Genomic DNA, 17,417 nt, shown 5'->3' on the forward strand with positions numbered 1-17,417 from the left:
ACCTACAGGTAAGCCTAGATTAAGGCTTACCTGTAGGTCCAAGCAATATCTCCTAAACCTATATGGTTTAGGAGATATTTGCCCGAAAACGGGCACCGCTGTCTACGGCGCATGCGCCGTAGACAGCGGCGCGCAGGCGCATTGAGCGCGGCATTTCCAAGAATGGAGCTGCCGCGCGTGTCGACTCCCGTGCACATGCGCGGGAGTGACTTCATCGCGGCTTCGCCAAATGACAGCGGCGGAGCTGCGAGACCCACCGAGAAGATGGATGCGGTGGACTACAGGGGACAGCGGTGACTTTGCTGGCTCCTGTGTCAGGTAAGTGACACATAATGGGCTACTATGCGATGCATAGTAGTCCATTATGCTTTGCAGGGAATGAAAGAGGAAGTAAACCCATCAGGGTTTACTTCCCCTTTAAGTGCCCTGTAAGAAAGTGGTCAAAAATGATATCCAATTAATTTGGATACAGAGTTGCATGGAAGCCCACATCTTAATTGTCAGTCAAACGATCACAATGCTGTAATGTTGGTATTGAGGTGGTTCCCCCAGCTCTGTGTTCTAGAAATGAGCCTGCACTTTCTCGGTCTGGTTACATCATTAACACGCACTGCAGCAGTAGCCGCCCTAAAACTACTTTTCCCAGCATCCCCCAGGGCCGCCGTCATGACGTCTTCGGAAGCGGACGTCGGGCTCTCACTTGTGCGTGACAGGAGGATCCGGCGGCACGCAGAGAGAGTCGAGGCTGCATTCGCTATAAGATAAGATGGCCGGGCTTCCCCGTAGGATCGTCAAGGTAAATGTGTGAAAGGGAGGGAAGTGGGCTGAGTGCTGGGCTCCCTATACTGGGTGTCTCAGGCGCCATGGTCGGAACGTCCCGGCCAGCGTTTCCCTCCAATATGGCAGCCGCCGGGTGGTGGGGCGGCCTGCTCGCCGCTATGACTGGCTTGTCAGGAGGAAGTTCGGACTGCAATGTGGGGACAGTGGGCGCTCCCTGCATTAGGGTGACCACGAGGCCGGGCAGAGTAGCGCCATGCCCGGGCCTTCTAGTCATTGAATGTGTGTGGGGGCCACACCCACCCCCCCGTCACAGACATCCCGCCCTCCACACAGCACCCCAGAGCCTGGCCACTGCCGCATCTATGACCAGGATATACATCACACTGCAATGAACCCCACAGTGATGGGGGGGGGGGGGGTACAGCTGAGGCCCCCCCCCCTTCACATCACTATTAACCTATTCTCCTACACCCCAATTATCATTGCCAGTTATATAGCAATATTTTCCCCATTTCCTCCTGTCTGCTATAAGTGTGTATACCATAGATGTGCCTCCATAAGCTTCTTTGCACTCTTTATGAAACTTAAAGTGGAACCTGACTTTAGTAGTAACCCCTTTGTGTTTTTTTTTTTTTTTTTTTTTTTACCTCATCTGTTGCGGGGGAGACATAATAACATACTCGCCTACCCATCCAGTACTGTAATCCATTAAAAGCGGCCAGATCAGGTGCTGTCCCCTTGTTTATGATGTCATCAGTAGATCATTTGTCCAACAGCCAGCCTCCCGATGACGCTGCGTTGCACATGTGCAGTGGGATTATACATAGTCCCATGACTTCTTGGGAGCCCAGCATGCTTCAGCTGTGGGAGAACATCGTTCTATCCTAGGGAAGAGAGGTTGCCGTAATGGCTAAAAACAGGATTCCCAAATACGTTATTTTTGTGTGCGATTTGCTGAAGGGGAGGAGCAGCCAGTTTAGGGGAACACAAAGTGAGCGTAGTTTCGTAATTGGGTGGCCTCCTGCGACAGGGCTACATGTCCCATGATTCCTTGCCCCCAGCCTATGATTTGCACACATATCCATTCCAATAGAATAAGATCAGTAAGGATGAGCTCCAGCATGTCTGCAGAGCCCTGCAGGATGTCGGCACTGCGCTAATCACAGACTGTGAGACATTTCCCGATCTCTGCAGCTACGCATCGGGACAATGTCTCGCTGCCTGTGATTGGAGCAGTGCCGACTTCCTGGCGGGCTCTGAATGTGGTCTGTGCGAACACGCCGGAGCTCATCCTTATAGATCAGGATGGTTACGCTGGGGCTCCAGTGGGACCCTGCATGGCAGAGTAGCCACCCTATAGGTAGAAGTAAGTGACATACATTGCGCTGTAAAGACAAAGGGGACTAGGGATGCACTACCAGTTTTTTAAAACCGAGTATGGATACTTTTTCTCAAGTACTCGCCAATACCCATTTTTAGTGTCATGTGACACATTAAATTACCTAATAAATTAGTCTAATACTAAATAAATTTTATGTGGCTCTGTTTATTATTAAAGCAGACCACCCAAAAATGGAACCTTTCCTTTAAGGGGAGGTGACCCCCTGACATGCCACATTTGGCATGTAATTTTTTTGGAGGGGGGAGAGGAAACACTCTTTTTAGAGGGTTCCAGCTCCCACTTCCTCCCGGGGCACCGGAAGTAAGTTCACCTCTCCCTACCCCCTCCCCCTCTCGGCAGTCAGCTGGGACACGTCGCAGGTCCCAGAGGATTGCCTGGCCAGTCGCAGCGTGGCACGTGCATGAGCAGTGCATGCCCGGCTGCGGGTGCCCACAGTGACAATGCTGGTGCTTCAGGGAGGAGGGGGAGATGAGCGGAGCTTCCCCCACATCGCTGAACCCGGGGCAGGTAAGTGTCTCGATTAGTCAGCAGCTGCAGTATTTGTAGCAGCTGACTTTTTTTTTTTTTTTTTTTGTCAGGACTCCACTTTAAATTATATATTTTGTTTTGAACCGCATCCGATTTGCATGAAGTGCAGACCAAACCAGCTTTTTATGAAGCCAGTTCACATGTGTGGGCCAGCCGCAGTGTGATTTTAAAAAGTCAGGTACGATTTTTAGTTGGTTCAGGTGCAGTTTACAGTGTCCTACACTCTAAAAATTTCCACCTGATACTCTGAATGAAATCGCACCAGTCTCTACACATCGCACATGTGAACCCATTTTAAAGGCAGCGGTTACAGTCTGTGGACTTTGGGGTATTGGTGCATTTGCATGAGTTCAAGTACTTGTGCAAACGCTTAGTATCGGTGCAACAATAAATGTACATAAAGCATGCTATTGCATATATGTGTCATCAAGCAAACACTGCACACATAAAAATATACATTTCCCAGAAAACTATTTGTTAAAATTCTTTCCCCAGCAATTGTAGTTTACGATGCTGCTCTCTCTGTGCTGCTTCCCTAAACTTCCAGTCTTCACAGGAAAGAATTAACTGGAGATTGCACCCTCCAGCCAATGTTAGTTTGGAGAAGAGGAGCCTTGCCATCCTGCGCTATGGGCCAGTGTGTTTGTTGATGCACACAGTGTAGGGAGATACATACAACTCTAGCTCCTGCATGCGAAGGTGGCTACCCTAAACCTGGAAAGCCCAAGCAGTGGTCATGGCACCAGCTTAAACAGGAACATAGATGAGGATTATAAAAATAAAGAAGCTGTATACTCAGTAGGTGATTAAACTGTAAACAGGCTTTAACTATTTACTACCCTTAGATCGTACTCGTACATCCTTTGGGATTAAGTGGTTATACCATGGCTGCAGATGAACTCATGACCCCAGTATCTTTATTTTTCTTTATTTTTTTTGACCCCCCTCACCCATGGCCACCAGGTAAGCCCACCAGGGATGGCAGTCATTGTCCACTAGTGAATATAAGAGTTATTCCTGCGCCTAATCAGGAAGAAAAATGGTTTTTGTACCGCTGCACACACTGAAAAAGGGGTACCTGAACCCCAAAGAATCAAGAAAGGCAAGAGAGTAGTGGTGCGCAGTACTAGCTTAGGAAATGTTGGCCTACAAGGTCTATAGATGCCACAAATACAGGTATTTAAATGCTAGGTGTGCTACCACCCAGACTAAAAGGGTAATGTGTAGGGAGCTTAATGTATATGTTCTATGAGGGAACGTGGGAAACCCTCGCCACTATAACATAATAGTGTTTGGGATGAGTATTAGATAGACGGAGCCATACGCGAAAAAGGAATATAGTGGTTAAAACCTAATAATTTCCAATGCGATATTTGGAGTTAGCATAAAACTATAAAGTGGTAATGCTGAACAGTAAGTGAGTCCGTATTTGCGTGTCTTGCAACATCCCGTGAATAACATTATTTATTATTGGCTTAATAAAACAGTTTAGTGCAAAAAAGTGGCTAATTGTGGCTAGCAAAAATCGCATAAGGTGCCAGTGCTAAATAAAAATTATAAATTAGATACGTGTGGGTGTCTTTCCACCACATAATAAATAATAAATGCAGTGAAGCGAAATGAGGTCATGCAAAATTGACAAAGAAAATGAATGAAGAGCGCAACATTAACCTCCTCGCGCCCGCCCTATAGCCGAATTACGGCCGTAGAGCAGGCGCGTTCGTTCGGGCGGTCGTCCCTGGACGGCCTGATGTTTACTTCCGCAATGCGCGCCGCCGCGGGCGCGCATCGCGGAAGTTCTGTGTTCGCCGTGTCCCCCGGGGACAGGCAAACACAGATCGCTGTAAACGGCCAATCACAGCGGCCGTTTACAGCGTGATCGGCGTGTCCAATGGGAGATGATCTCATATGTAAACATATGAGATCATCTCGCAGCGCCGCTCTCCTTCCTCGCACAGACAGTGCGAGAGGGGAGAGATGAACGGCTGCAGCGGCAGCCGTTCTGATTCTGGAAAAAAAAAAAATGAAATAAAAAGTGCCATCCGCCCCCAGCAGTGCCATCCGCCCCCAGCAGTGCTATCTGCCCCAGTGCCATCCACCCCAGTGCTACCTGCCCCCAGTGCCATCCACCCCAGTGCTACCTGCCCCCAGTGCCATCCACCCCAGTGCTACCTGCCCCCAGTGCCATCCACCCCAGTGCTACCTGCCCCCAGTGCCATCCACCCCAGTGCTACCTGCCCCCAGTGCCACCTGCCCCCAGTGCTACCTGCCCCCAGTGCCACCTGCCCCCAGTGCCACCTGCCCCCAGTGCCACCTGCCCCCAGTGCCACCTGCCCCCAGTGCCACCTGCCCCCAGTGCCACCTGCCCCCAGTGCCACCTGCCGTCAGTGCCACGTGTCATCAGTGCCACGTATCAGTGCCATTTGTCATCAGTGCCACGTATCAGTGCCATTTGTCATCAGTGCCACCTGTCAGTGTCACGTGCCATCTGTTGTCAGTGTCACGTGTCATCAATGCCACTTATCAGTGCCATCTGTCATCAGTGTCACGCGTCATCGGTGCCATGTATTAGTGCCATCTGTCATCGGTGGCACATATTAGTGCCACGTATTAGTGCCATCTGTCATCGGTGCCACGTTTCAGTGCCACGTGTCATCAGTGCCACGTATTAGTGCCACGTGTCATCAGTGCCACGTATAAGTGCCATCTGTCATCAGTGCCACATATTAGTGCCATCTGTCATCAGTGCCACATATTAGTGCCATCTGTCATCAGTGCCACCTGTCATCATTGCCACGTATCAGTGCCATCTGTCATCAGTGTCACGTGTCATTGTCCTGGTGCTTCAAAAGTGTAATAAATAGTCAACAAGTTAGATGTGTAACTTATGTTCCTAGAACACATGATGGCGCTACCTGCATGTTGGGCCTCTCTATGTGGCCAGGCTGTGAAAAAGTCCCACACATGTGGTATTGTAATACTCAGGAGGAGTAGCAGAATTTTTTGGGGGGTGTCATTTGTGGTATACACATGCCACGTGAGAGAAATAACCTATTACAATGACAATTTTGTGGAGAAAAAAAAAAAAATGAAAAATCTTAATTTTGCAAAGAATTGTGGGAAAAAAATGACAACATCAAAAAGCTCACTATACCTCTTACTAAATACCTTAGAATGTCTACTTTCCAAAAAGGGGTCATTTGGGGGGTATTTGTACTTTCCTGACTTGTTCGGGTCACAAGAAGCGAGATAGGCCACCAGTACATCAGATGTGATCAATTTTGTGCGATTCGCACCACAGCTTGTAGACTCTCTAACTTTCACAAAGACCAAATAATATCCACTAATTTGGGTTATTTTTACCAAAGACATGTAGCAGTATAAATTGTGACCAAAATTTATGAAGAAAAATTAATAATTTGCATAATTCTGTCACAGAAACAAAGAAATATGCGTTTTTTTTAAAAATTTTCGGTCTTTTTTCATTTATAGCGCAAAAAATAAAAACCCCAGAGGTGATCAAATACCACCAAAAGAAATCTCTATTTGTGGGAAAAAAAGGACAAAAAATTCATTTGGGTACAGTGTTGCATGACTGAGTAATTGTCATTCAAATTGTGAGAGCACCGAAAGCTGAAAATTGGTCTGGGCAGGAAGGTGTTTAAGTGCCCTGTAAGCAAGTGGTTAAAAACGCATAAGTAATATTTGTGTTGCAGGTGGAAAAAATAATAAAATCTCTCTAGAACTGATACAGGTAAATAGTGCTCAGTAGTTGAAAACTATATAACATATAAATTGCACAATAACATGTGTTAAAATTGTGTCCATTCAAAGCTTGTGCGACAACCAATAGCGATTATATCCAAAATCGCATATGGCAAAAAGATCGCATACGGTGCTGGTGTTTAGTTCTATGTGAACTATAACGATCTGATCGGTGGTGGTGGTAGTGAAAGTATCCCACGTGGTCCTGTGTACTCGAGATATGGGTGTCCCCTTACCTTACAGCTGTAAGGTAACAGCATGTAACTTGTGTATCCTCAGGATTCCTGGTGGTCTTTATCCCACGAGGTCTTGTTACTGTATCCCCGTCTCCTGCCTATTCCGCTGTGTAGTCTCTTTAAATGGTTGCTCAGCGATGCCCAGTATGGGGGGAGGGGGTTGTTACCTCAGCAGTTTATGTAAGGGATTTAAGCAGATAAGGAGGAAGGGAGCCCCATAGCGTAGTAATTTATGAACAAAATTGAGGTTTATTCAAAAAGCAATTAAAATACTCACAAAACATACAGAGTTCAAGCATAGGGTATAAACGAGCTGCGAGCTCAATTGCGTCACTTCCGGTAGCGTCCCGACGCGTGTTCGTCACGGTCGCGTGACTTCATCAGGGGATGCCTAGTGCTCAAGAAAGTGCCCCTCATTGCCCACTAGTGATGCCTGCCAGCATCTGATCAGTGCTGTATATCGGTGCCAATCAGTACTGGCTCATCAGTGAAGGAGAAAACGTATTTATCGGCTTATAATACACACATTTTTCCCCTTAAAATCGGGGAAAATCGTGGGTGCGTGTTATACACCAATCCCTTCCGTCTCTGAGGGAAGAGGAGCAAGCGCTGCAATTTCAGCTGTGATGTTCAGATGGTAGGGTCAGAATTTGAAGTAAACAACATGAAAGTATGGATCCATCCTGTCTTGTATCAACGGTGCAGGGTGGGGGATATTTTGTTGGTACTAATTGAGCATTGTTTAACTGCCATGTTGCTGACTGTCCATCTCTTTATGACTACAGTGTACCTATCTTCTGATGGCTACTTCCAGTAGCACCATGTCACAAAGCTTAAATCATCTCACCACTTGTTTCTTGAGCATGAGTTCACTGTACTCCAATGACCTCCACAGTCCCCAGATCTCAATCCAATAGATCACCGACATGGCCGACAGCCCCCCCCCACTTAGGTTCTGTCTGGAGCGTTGCCCCTCTGGTGGGTAAATGTCCCCCCTCCCCCAGGTCGGTCGGTCCTGCAGGTTTCCCTCAGCCCTTGCATCCTCTCTTCCTGGGGTGGATGGTTCCTGTAGCTCGGTGGCCATGATTTGGTTGTTTTTGTCCTCAGACAGCGGCAGCCATTACTGTGTAGTTCAGACGGCGGTTTTAGCAGGCGGAAGCGCCTCCTTTTTAACCCGGTGCTGACTCCTGTGTTATTCTCCTCCTCGGACGCCATGTGTGTGTGGGTCTACACCTAAGGCAGCAAGGGCTACCCCGGTGGGGTGTGGTGAGTCTGGTGGGGTCCCTTCCTCTCTCTTCAGGCTGTGGGGTGTTCTGGTACCACTACCGACTTGGGGGGGGGGGGGTGTCCCTTTGCAGTGGTCGCACTTGGTTGGGGGGGGGTCTCTTCTTCCCCTATGCAGTCTCAGGAGCATGTTTCCCAATCTGACCCCCTATCGGAGGCTGCAGGTCCCTCTGGGTCCTAGCCATCCTTTGATGCACCGACGGTGGCCCGGTTGGAGGTGGCAAGAAGCGTCCTCTGCCGTTTAATCTGTCTCGTCAGATCCTGGATCTGATTCGGCTGCCATGAACGGGGCCCACCCTGCGAGGTCTGCGGTCGCGCTCCTAGGTTTTTTGGACAGTGAGGATGATTCCCTAGCCCCGGTGGCTGCACGTGAGAAGGCACTTTAACCAGTTAAGGAACAAGCCTCTTTAAGAGATTTGTTGTTTACAAATTAAAAAATGTTTTTATTTTTTTTTTGCTAGAAAATTACCTGGAACCCCCATGCTTTTTTTTTTTTTTTTTTTTTTTTTTTTTTTCTTTTTTTCTAACACTTCTAGAGAATAAAATGGCGGTCGTTCCAATACTTTGTGTCCTACCATATTTGCGCAGCAGTCTTACAAGTACACTTTTCTTTTTTTGATTTAAATAAGACCACAGTAAAGTTAGCCCAATTTTTTTTTATATTGTGAAAGATAATGTTACGCCGAGTAAATTGATATCCAACAGGTTGCATGTTTTGAGTTGGAGGAGGTCTCGGGCTAGAATTATTGCTCTACCGATCGCAGCAATACCTCACATGTGTGGTTTGAACACCAGTTTCATATGCGGGCGCTAATCGCGTATGCATTCACTTCTACACACAAGCTCGTCGGGACGTGGCTCATTTTTTCTTATTTTACCTTTTTTATTTTTACACTGTTCTTTAAAAAAAATAAAAAAAATTGTGTCACTTTTATTCCTATTACAAGGAATGTAATCATCCCTGGTAATAGAAAAAAAGCATGACGGGACCTCTTTAAATATGAGACCTGGGTTCAAAAAGACCTCAGATCACATATTTACACTAAAATGCAATAAAAAGGTGATTTTAAAAAAAATGGCCCTTTAAGAGCTATGGGCAGAAGTGATGTTTTGATGTTGCTTCCGTCCTGCAAAGATATGGAGACGGGTGAGGGCCATCTTCCCCTCGCTCGTCTCAATGTCACACGGGAGAACATCCGATCACCTCCGCCGCTGCCGATGGCTCCGGTAAGCGGCAGAGGGCCCCCTCTCCCGCAACCGATTAAAAGTAATCTTGCTGTGAATCCGCCACAGAGACCAATTTTATCTTGAAGCGGACTGCCCGGGGTTATGGCGGCTAGCTGCTGCTATAACTATAATCCTCTTCAAAGTACGGACGTATAACAGCGGTGGATGGTCCGGAAGTGGTTAAGAGTGTCACAGGGGGAAGAGTATTTTTCTTCCACAGTCAAAATAAGGGGAAGGAGCCACATCACAAACGTAGTCCCTCCTTCTAGGCACACAGTTTTTTTTTCGTCCCTCAGGGTCCACTGATAAAGGCTCAAAGTTTTTCAAGCCCCCTTGGGAGGTTCCAAGCGACCCTGGTCCGGCAAACTGAGTGGGGTTCTCCAGACCCCCAGATAAGGCTCCCTGGGCATGAAGGGGCGCCCTCACCCGCAGTCCGGGTGGGGGCGTCTTAGCTGGTTTCCGGGCCCGTTGATCTCTCTGCTAAACATGTGGGTCCACAAAGTGATTCCTGTTTGGTTACAAGATCACGTTCCAGTTTTGTCCGTCCAGTCTGCGTCTGTCTCTGGACCAATTGTTAGCCCTCCTGGGCGCGGTGCAAGGCCTGTTGCTTCAAGGGGTGATTGTCCCGGTGTCGTAATGTTTCCAGGATTTTTATTCAAACCTGTTTACGATCCACAAAAAAAGAGGGTACGGTACGTCCGATTCTGGACCTCAAGGCCCCGAACCCCTTTGTGCAGGTGCGGAAGTTCAGAATGAAATCAATTAGCTCCATAGTGGCATCTCTTCATCAGGGGGATTTTCTTGCCTCCATCTACATCAAGGATGCTTACCTGCACATTCCGATATGTGCACAACACCAGTGGTTCCTCCGCTTTGTGGGAGAGGAGCACTATCAGTTTTCTGCGTTACCCTTTGGTCTTGCCTCCACTCCTCGGGTCTTCACCAAGGTGTTGGCCCCAGTTTTGGCGCTGCTGCGCCAACAGGGAATTGCTGTTCTGGGCAACCTTCTGCTGTGAGCATAGTCCCCAGCGACCCTGAGGGGCGACGTAGAGATCGCTATTCAGACTCTGGCAGATTTTTGGTGGCTTGTAAATTACCAAAAATCTGCAGACTCCAGTTCAGAAATTGGTTTATCTGGGTCTGACTCTGGATTCCTCTGAGGCCAGAGTGGTCCTTCCACAGGACAAACTCTAGACGTTATAGGTGGCAACCCGCTTACTGCTGTCCAGTAGGTGGGTCTCCAGACTTGCATGTGGGTGCTAGGCCTGATGGTGTCCACGTTGAAGATGGTCCCGTTTGCTCAGTTCCATACAAGACCCTTGCAAAAGGAGATCTTGTTTAAATTGGGTCAAATGCCCAGGGTCTCTGGACAGTCAGATTCGGCTGAGCCAAGGAACCAAAGGGTCCCTGATCTGATGGCTTCGTTCCCCGGCTGTTCGACAGGGGAATTCATTTCTCCCTCTTCATTGGACGGTGGTCACCACCGATGCCAGTCTGTCCGGGTGGGGAGGAGTCCTGGGACTGAACTCTGCTCAGGGTCACTGGAGGAATCCAGGCTATCTATCAACTTCTTGGAACTCCAGGCGATCAGACTCTGTCTGGATCATTGGGCGGATCAGTCGGACAGTGGCACGGCGGTGGCCAATGTCAACCGCCAGGGAGGAACAAGGAGTGTTAGTGGGCCTGAAAGTAGCTGGCATTCTCTGGTGGGCAGAGCGTTTCGTCCCAGTCATCACTGCCGCCCAAATTCTGGGTGTGGATAACTGGCAGGCGGATTACCTCAGCACGGCTGTTACATGGACATTTTCACTTAGGGGTGTACTCACTTTCGTTGCCAGCAGTGTGTGTATAGTAGAGCTGCACAATTCTGGCTAAAATGAGAATCACTATTTTTTTGCTTAGACGATATATCACGATTCTCGCAGCGTAACATCATCTTTCACATTAAAACAAAAAAAATTGTGCTAACTTTACTGTTTCTTTCTTTTTTTTATTTGACTGCTAGGCAAATACAGTGTGACATAAAATATTGCAGCAATTGCCATTTTATTCCCTAGGGTCTCTGCTAAAATTATATATATATATATATATATATATATATATATATATATATATATATATATATATATATATATATATATAGCTCTATGGCATTTTTATTTATTAGTAATGGTGGCAATCTGCGATTTTTATTGTGACTGCGACATTATGGTGGACACATCGGACACTTTTGACACTATTTTGGGACCATTGTCATTTATACAGCGATCAGTGCTATAAAAACGCACTGCTTACTGTGTAGATATATATAGATCTATGTATGTATGTTTGGGGGTTCCAAGTAATTTTCTAGCAAAAAATATTGATTTTTAATTTAAAGCGGGATTCCACCCTAAAGTGGAACCTCTGCTGATCGGAACCCCCCCCCCCCCCTCCGGTGTCACAATTGACACCTTTCAGGGGGGAGGGGGGTGGGGATACCGGTCAAAGACAGGTATTTTCACCCACTTCCGGGCATAGACTCCCACGGGAGTCTACGCCATTTCCTGCCCTGCCGCGCTGTCTGCTGGGACACACACGGGTCCCAGTGACAGCGCGGAGATCTCCTATTGCGCGGCTCGCGCATGCGCAGTAGGGAACCGGGAAGTGAAGCCGATTCGCTTTACTTCCTGATTCCCTCACCTCGAATGGCGGCGGCAGCAGCCGAGGCCCGATCGGTCGATCGGCCTCGGCTGCCGGCATCGCTGGAACCCGGGACAGGTGAGTGTCCATTTATTAAAAGTCAGCAGCTGTAGTATTTATAGCTGCTGGCTTTTAATATTTTTTTTTTGGGCGGAATCCCTCTTTAAGAAAGAAGTGTCAGAAAAAGACTTGGACTTTAAGTGGTTAAACTGTCTGCATTGTGGTTGAAAGCTTGGCAGATTGCACAGATTATTTGTTTACACAAGAAGTTCTATCCCTTTGATCTAAGAAGTAAGGGTTAGTTACAATGTTTCAAGTTCTAAACTTGGCAGATTGCCCAGGGTGCTTTCTTTTGACAGATGAGTGAGCGGATACACTTGTTTGTATGAAAGAATTGCCTACTCTCAGCTTGAGAGATGTCAGAGGGGGTGAATCAAGATTGTGTTTTTTTTAACAATTAATCATTTAGCTCTAGTGTATAGCAAAAAATACAGATTTTAACTTGTAAGCAACAAGTGTCAGAAAAAGGCTAAGGCCTCATGTACACTGCTGCTGGTAAACTGATGTTCATAGGCATTTGGATGGGTTTTTTTTCAGCTGCCCCTGAACTCGTCCAATGTTATTTTATGTGTACATGTACGCAGGCTTGTTTAGCAACTTCAGCCCCGGACCGTTTGGCTGCCCAAAGACCAGATCGCTTTTTGCGATTCGGCACTCTTGCTTTCACTGACAATTGCATGGTCGTGCGATGTGGCTCCCAAACAAAATTAACGTCCCCCCCCCCCCCACACACACACACACATAAATAGAGCTTTGTTTTGGTGGTATTGATAAACTGCGTTTTTTTTGTTTAACCACTTGGGTACCGCGCTATTGCAAAATGACGGCAATAGCGCGGACCCACATTTTCGGGACTACGTCTATTGACGTAGTCCCGGTTACGAGCGGCCTGCGCGCCCCCTGAGGGGCGCGCACGGCGCGCTCTGTGATCGGCGAGTCCGTGAGACTCGCCTGATCACCGATCCGTGTAAGGGGTCGATCCCGACCCCTTATCACGTGATCAGCTGTCAGCCAATGACAGCTGATCATGTGATAAAACGGAGCCGGTAATCGGCTAGTATTTCTCAGCGCGAGGAGAAAAAAAAAAAGCCGATCGCCGGCGGCCGTGTTCGGGACATCAGTCCCGATCACGGCCAGCAATTTAAACGGACACCTGCCCCCTGCCAGTGCCCACCTGCCACCCGCAGTGCCATCCTGAAATAAAGTAAGTGCCCCCTGTCAGTGCCACCCAGCAGTGCCCACAGTGCCACCCAGCAGTGCCACCCACAGTGCCACCCAAAATCTGCCTCAAAGGTGCTGCACCCCAGTGCCGCCCATCAGTGCCCAGCAGTGCCGCCCAGCAGTGCCACCTATCAGAGCCACCTATCAGTGCCACCTATCAGTGCCCATCAGTCCCATCTATCTGTGGTACCTATCAGTGCCCATCCGTGCCACCCATCCGTGCCACTTATCCGTGCCACCCATCCGTGCCATCTTATCTGTGCCCATCTTTGCCCATCAGTGCCGCCTTATCTGTGCCCATCGGTGCCGCCTTATCTGTGCCTATTAGTGCCGCCTTAACTATGCCTATCAGTGCCCACCAGTGCAGCCCATCAGTGCCCACCAATGCAGCCCATCAGTGCCCACCAATGCAGCCTATCAGTGCCGCCTAATCAGCGCACTTCAATGAAGGAGAAAAATGACCCGTTTGCAAAATTTTATAACAAACTATTAAAACATGATTTTTTTTTTTTTTTTTTTGCATCTTTTTTTGTTTGTTTAGCAAAAAATAAAACTCCGAGCTGTAACTAAATACCACCAAAAGAAAGCTCTATTTGTGGGAAAAAAATGATAAAAATTTCATTTGGGTACAGTGTTGTATGACCGCGCAATTGTCATTCAAAGTGCATCAGCGCTGAAAGCTGAAAATTGGTCTGGGACTGAGGGGGGTTTAAGTGCCCAGTAAGCAAGTGGTTAAAGAGCAAAAAATAAAAAAAGCAACAATTTTGGGAAAACAATTTTTTTACTTTTTGCTATAAATATCCCCCAAAAATATATAAAAAAAACCTTTTTTTCTCCAGTCATCTTCCAGGACGGCACACCTGAGAGATGACTGGTCCACCTGACAGGAAACACAATCAACAACGAATTTAAAAGTCCCCACCCTTCCCTCAGACCCTCAGTTCTTGATTGTGTTTCCCACAGGATGACAGCGAAACCAAGTTTCTTTCTAGAAAGTTTTTTCCTTGGGGTCTGGGACCCTGTGTTTTTTCTCGTGAGGTTCTTTTTTTTTTTTCCTTTTAGGGACTTAAACAGACAGGGTCTGTGGTGCTCCCTTGTATACCCCCAAGAGAAATCTTGGGGGGGTATGCCTCACTCAAGGTCTCCTTAGGGAGCCTTGTATGAGCCTCGTGGGACAGGGGAGTTGTCCCAGTAGGCTATTCCCCTGTTGTATTGGCCTACCTGCACATTCGTTGGTGGAGTGGTGAGGTGATGCCTTTCCTTATGCGGACGCGGATGGCGTGCGTTCCAACGCCACAGCGCATGTCCGGAAGTCCAAGGGCGTCACTTCCGGGTATCGAGTTCCGGAAGTTGAGATGGCTGGACGCACCGATGTGCGTTCCAGCCTCAGTGCGCAGGACCGGAAGAGGCCGTGCGTCATTTCCGGGCGACGGACCTCCTTAAAGATGGCGCCGAGCGGCGCGGTTTTTCAAACAGAACGGGTGTGCTGTAATACACCCAGTCTCCTCGTCCTGCAAGACGCTTTCCTGGCACTTGGAAAAAGACAACAAGGGGATGCTCGAGACCTGATCCAGCGATCCTGCAGGGCAGCAAATCGCCATGGAAGAGGAAGGTCCGTCTGAGCAGACAGTCGTTGAGGTCGCCACTGGGGGTGAGTGACCCAACTTTATTTAGGGGCAGGGTTCTCGGGGTAGAGCTCCTGTGCCCCTTTTAGGACTTGTGTAGCTAAAATTGTCTATTTTTTGACTATTCCCAGGGACCGAAAGCTCTGCCCAGGGGTCAGCTGCTAGGTCTAAGGGGAAGGTTACTTCAAAGTCCAGGCGTTGTGGTTACTGTAACGCTAAGTTAGCACAAGACCACTCCAAGCCTTTCTGCGATCGATGTATCATCAAGCTCGCAGGCAGGGAGACCTCTCAGGTCGTGAAGGAATGTAGGGCCTTACAAGCAGAAATGTTGGCTACCCTTCAAACTTTTCAGTCCACCCTTGTGAAGGGTTTGCAGGAAGCACCGTCAGAGAGTGAGACTCCTCAGTTACAGGAAAATCTTTCCACATCTTATGCGGAAAGTTCCCAGGGCCAAGTCTCCCTATTATCTGAAGTGGAGGAAGGCCAAGTACCAGATTGTAGTTCTGGAGAAGAAGATTCAGACCAAGATAGCCAGGGGGAGGCTAAGCTTGGGGGATTTTTGTTCCCGAGTGAGGACATGGAGGGTTTATTAAAAGCCATTTACGCCTCAGAAGATATTCAGGTTCCCTCTGCTCAAGTCTCAGCTCAGGATAGAGTATATAGAGGTCTAGGAAGGTTACAGACCAGAACCTTTCCCATCCACCAGTCTCTGAAGGAGATAATCCTTAGAGAATGGAAGGAACCTGAACGCAAGCTTCTCAAACTGAAAGCTTGGAAAAGGAGGTGTCCCTTTAAAGATGAGGAGGAGGAAAAATTTTTTAAGGCTCCTCGCTTGGATGCAGCCTTAGCACAAGTATCTAAGAGGTCTGACTTATCCTTTGAGGATTCCGGAAATATCCAGGATCAGATGGATAGAAAGTCGGAAACTTTACTCAAAAGAGCCTGGGAGGCGAATGCGGCAGCAATGGCGCCTGCCCTAGCTTCCGCCTGTGTAGCCAGAAATGCTGACACCTGGCTGGGCAAATTAATGGATCATGTTTCCCGCAGTAAGGAGGCTAAAGGGATTGTAGACTCGCTGGAAGTAGTCAGTCGAGCAGTAGCATATGTGGCAGATGCAGCTGTAGAAACTGTTAGGACCACAGCTAAAGCAGCAGCACTTTTGAACTCTTCCAGGAGAGCTCTATGGGTCAAGACTTGGGATGGGGATTTTACTTCCAAGTCTCGCCTATGCGGTATCCCCTTTGAGGGTTCCTTGCTGTTTGGTTCAGGCCTAGATCAGGTTTTGTCCCGATCTACGGAGAAGGGCAAGAAATTTCCTGTAAGGCCCAAGAAAGAAAGGGGTAAGAAATTTTTTCGAGGCCCCTATTCAAAGTCTCATCATAAGGGGAAAACTGAACCAAGGAGAAAATGGAACTTGGGGAAAGGAAAAGAAAAAAGTACAATTTTTTTTTTCCAGCTCCGGAGCCTCTCAGAAGGCAAATGACGCCACCGTAAAGGTAGGCGCAAGACTCCACGATTTCCTTCCACAGTGGGAAAGGATCACGCAGAGTCCATACATTCTAAACCTTTTAGAAGTGGGGTACAGACTAGAATTTCAGACCCATCCCCCACAGGAATTTCTGGTTACTTTTCCTCCCAGGGACCCAACCAAGGCAGAAGGGTTACTGAAAAATCTAAAGGAGCTAGCAGAGCAAAGGGTTATTACTCCAGTACCAACCAATCAGCTTACCCAGGGTTTTTACTCACACGTATTTGTGGTTCCAAAACCCTCAGGAAAATTTCGGTTGATAATAAACTTGAGAAGACTCAACCGTTACCTGCTTCACAAGAAGTTCAGGATGGAGAGTATCTACTCAGTAAGAAAGCATCTGCAGAGAGGAGTCTTTATGGTCACCCTGGACCTAAAAGACGCTTATCTACACGTACCCATTGCTCCCGAACACCAGAAGTACCTACGCTTCGCAGTTTGTATACAGCAGAGGATACAACACTGGCAGTTCAGGGCTCTCCCCTTTGGGCTGGCGGCAAGTCCGAGGATATTCACAAAGGTGTTAGCCGAAGTAGTGGCATACCTACACCTGCAGGGGATAAGGTTAATACCCTACCTGGACGACTTGCTGATCTACAGTGTCGATCAGAGGCAAGCAGTAATAGACAGAGACATCGTGTTGGAAACTCTGGAGACCTTGGGCTGGATGGTCAGTCAGGAGAAGTCCTCACTGACTCCATCTCAGTCCAAGTTATACCTAGGCTACCTGTTAGACTCGCAGGCACAGAAGGTATTCTTACCAACAGAAAAGGTAACGAAGGTCCAGAATGCGGTTGTCACCCTTCTCGAAAGAGGAGAAGCCTCTCTGAGATATATAATGAGATTGCTGGGCCTCATGACGGCCTGCATTCCGGCAGTAACCTGGGCACAACTCCATTCTCGGGAGCTTCAGTCTTTTCTACTTGCCTCATGGGGAGGAAAAAGAGAAACGTTAGAGAACAGAGTGCCCATCACAGAGGAGGTATCTCGTTCTCTGCGGTGGTGGCTCGACCCACAGAATTTGTTGAATGGTCGCCCCTGGTCTCAGGTAAGCCCTTTGATCTTAACCACGGACGCCA

At 48.0% G+C, this 17,417-nt stretch overlaps 1 protein-coding gene across 1 annotated transcript in view; it reads left to right on the forward strand.

The window, feature by feature from the left end:
- The first annotated feature begins 640 nt into the window (after positions 1-640).
- The window catches only part of UBE2N (ubiquitin conjugating enzyme E2 N), a 66,023-nt gene continuing 49,246 nt past the window's right edge, over positions 641-17,417 (forward strand). Inside the window, exon 1 of the mRNA XM_077470719.1 lies at positions 641-796. Coding sequence (XP_077326845.1) covers positions 767-796 — 30 coding nt within the window. The 5' untranslated portion in view covers positions 641-766. The remainder of the gene's footprint in view (positions 797-17,417) is intronic.

The sequence above is a fragment of the Lithobates pipiens genome, unplaced genomic scaffold, assembly GCF_037356315.1.
Source record: "Lithobates pipiens isolate NorthernLeopardFrog02 unplaced genomic scaffold, aLitPip1_a1.2 Scaffold_8, whole genome shotgun sequence".
In the NCBI taxonomy this organism is placed as follows: Eukaryota; Metazoa; Chordata; class Amphibia; order Anura; family Ranidae; genus Lithobates; species Lithobates pipiens.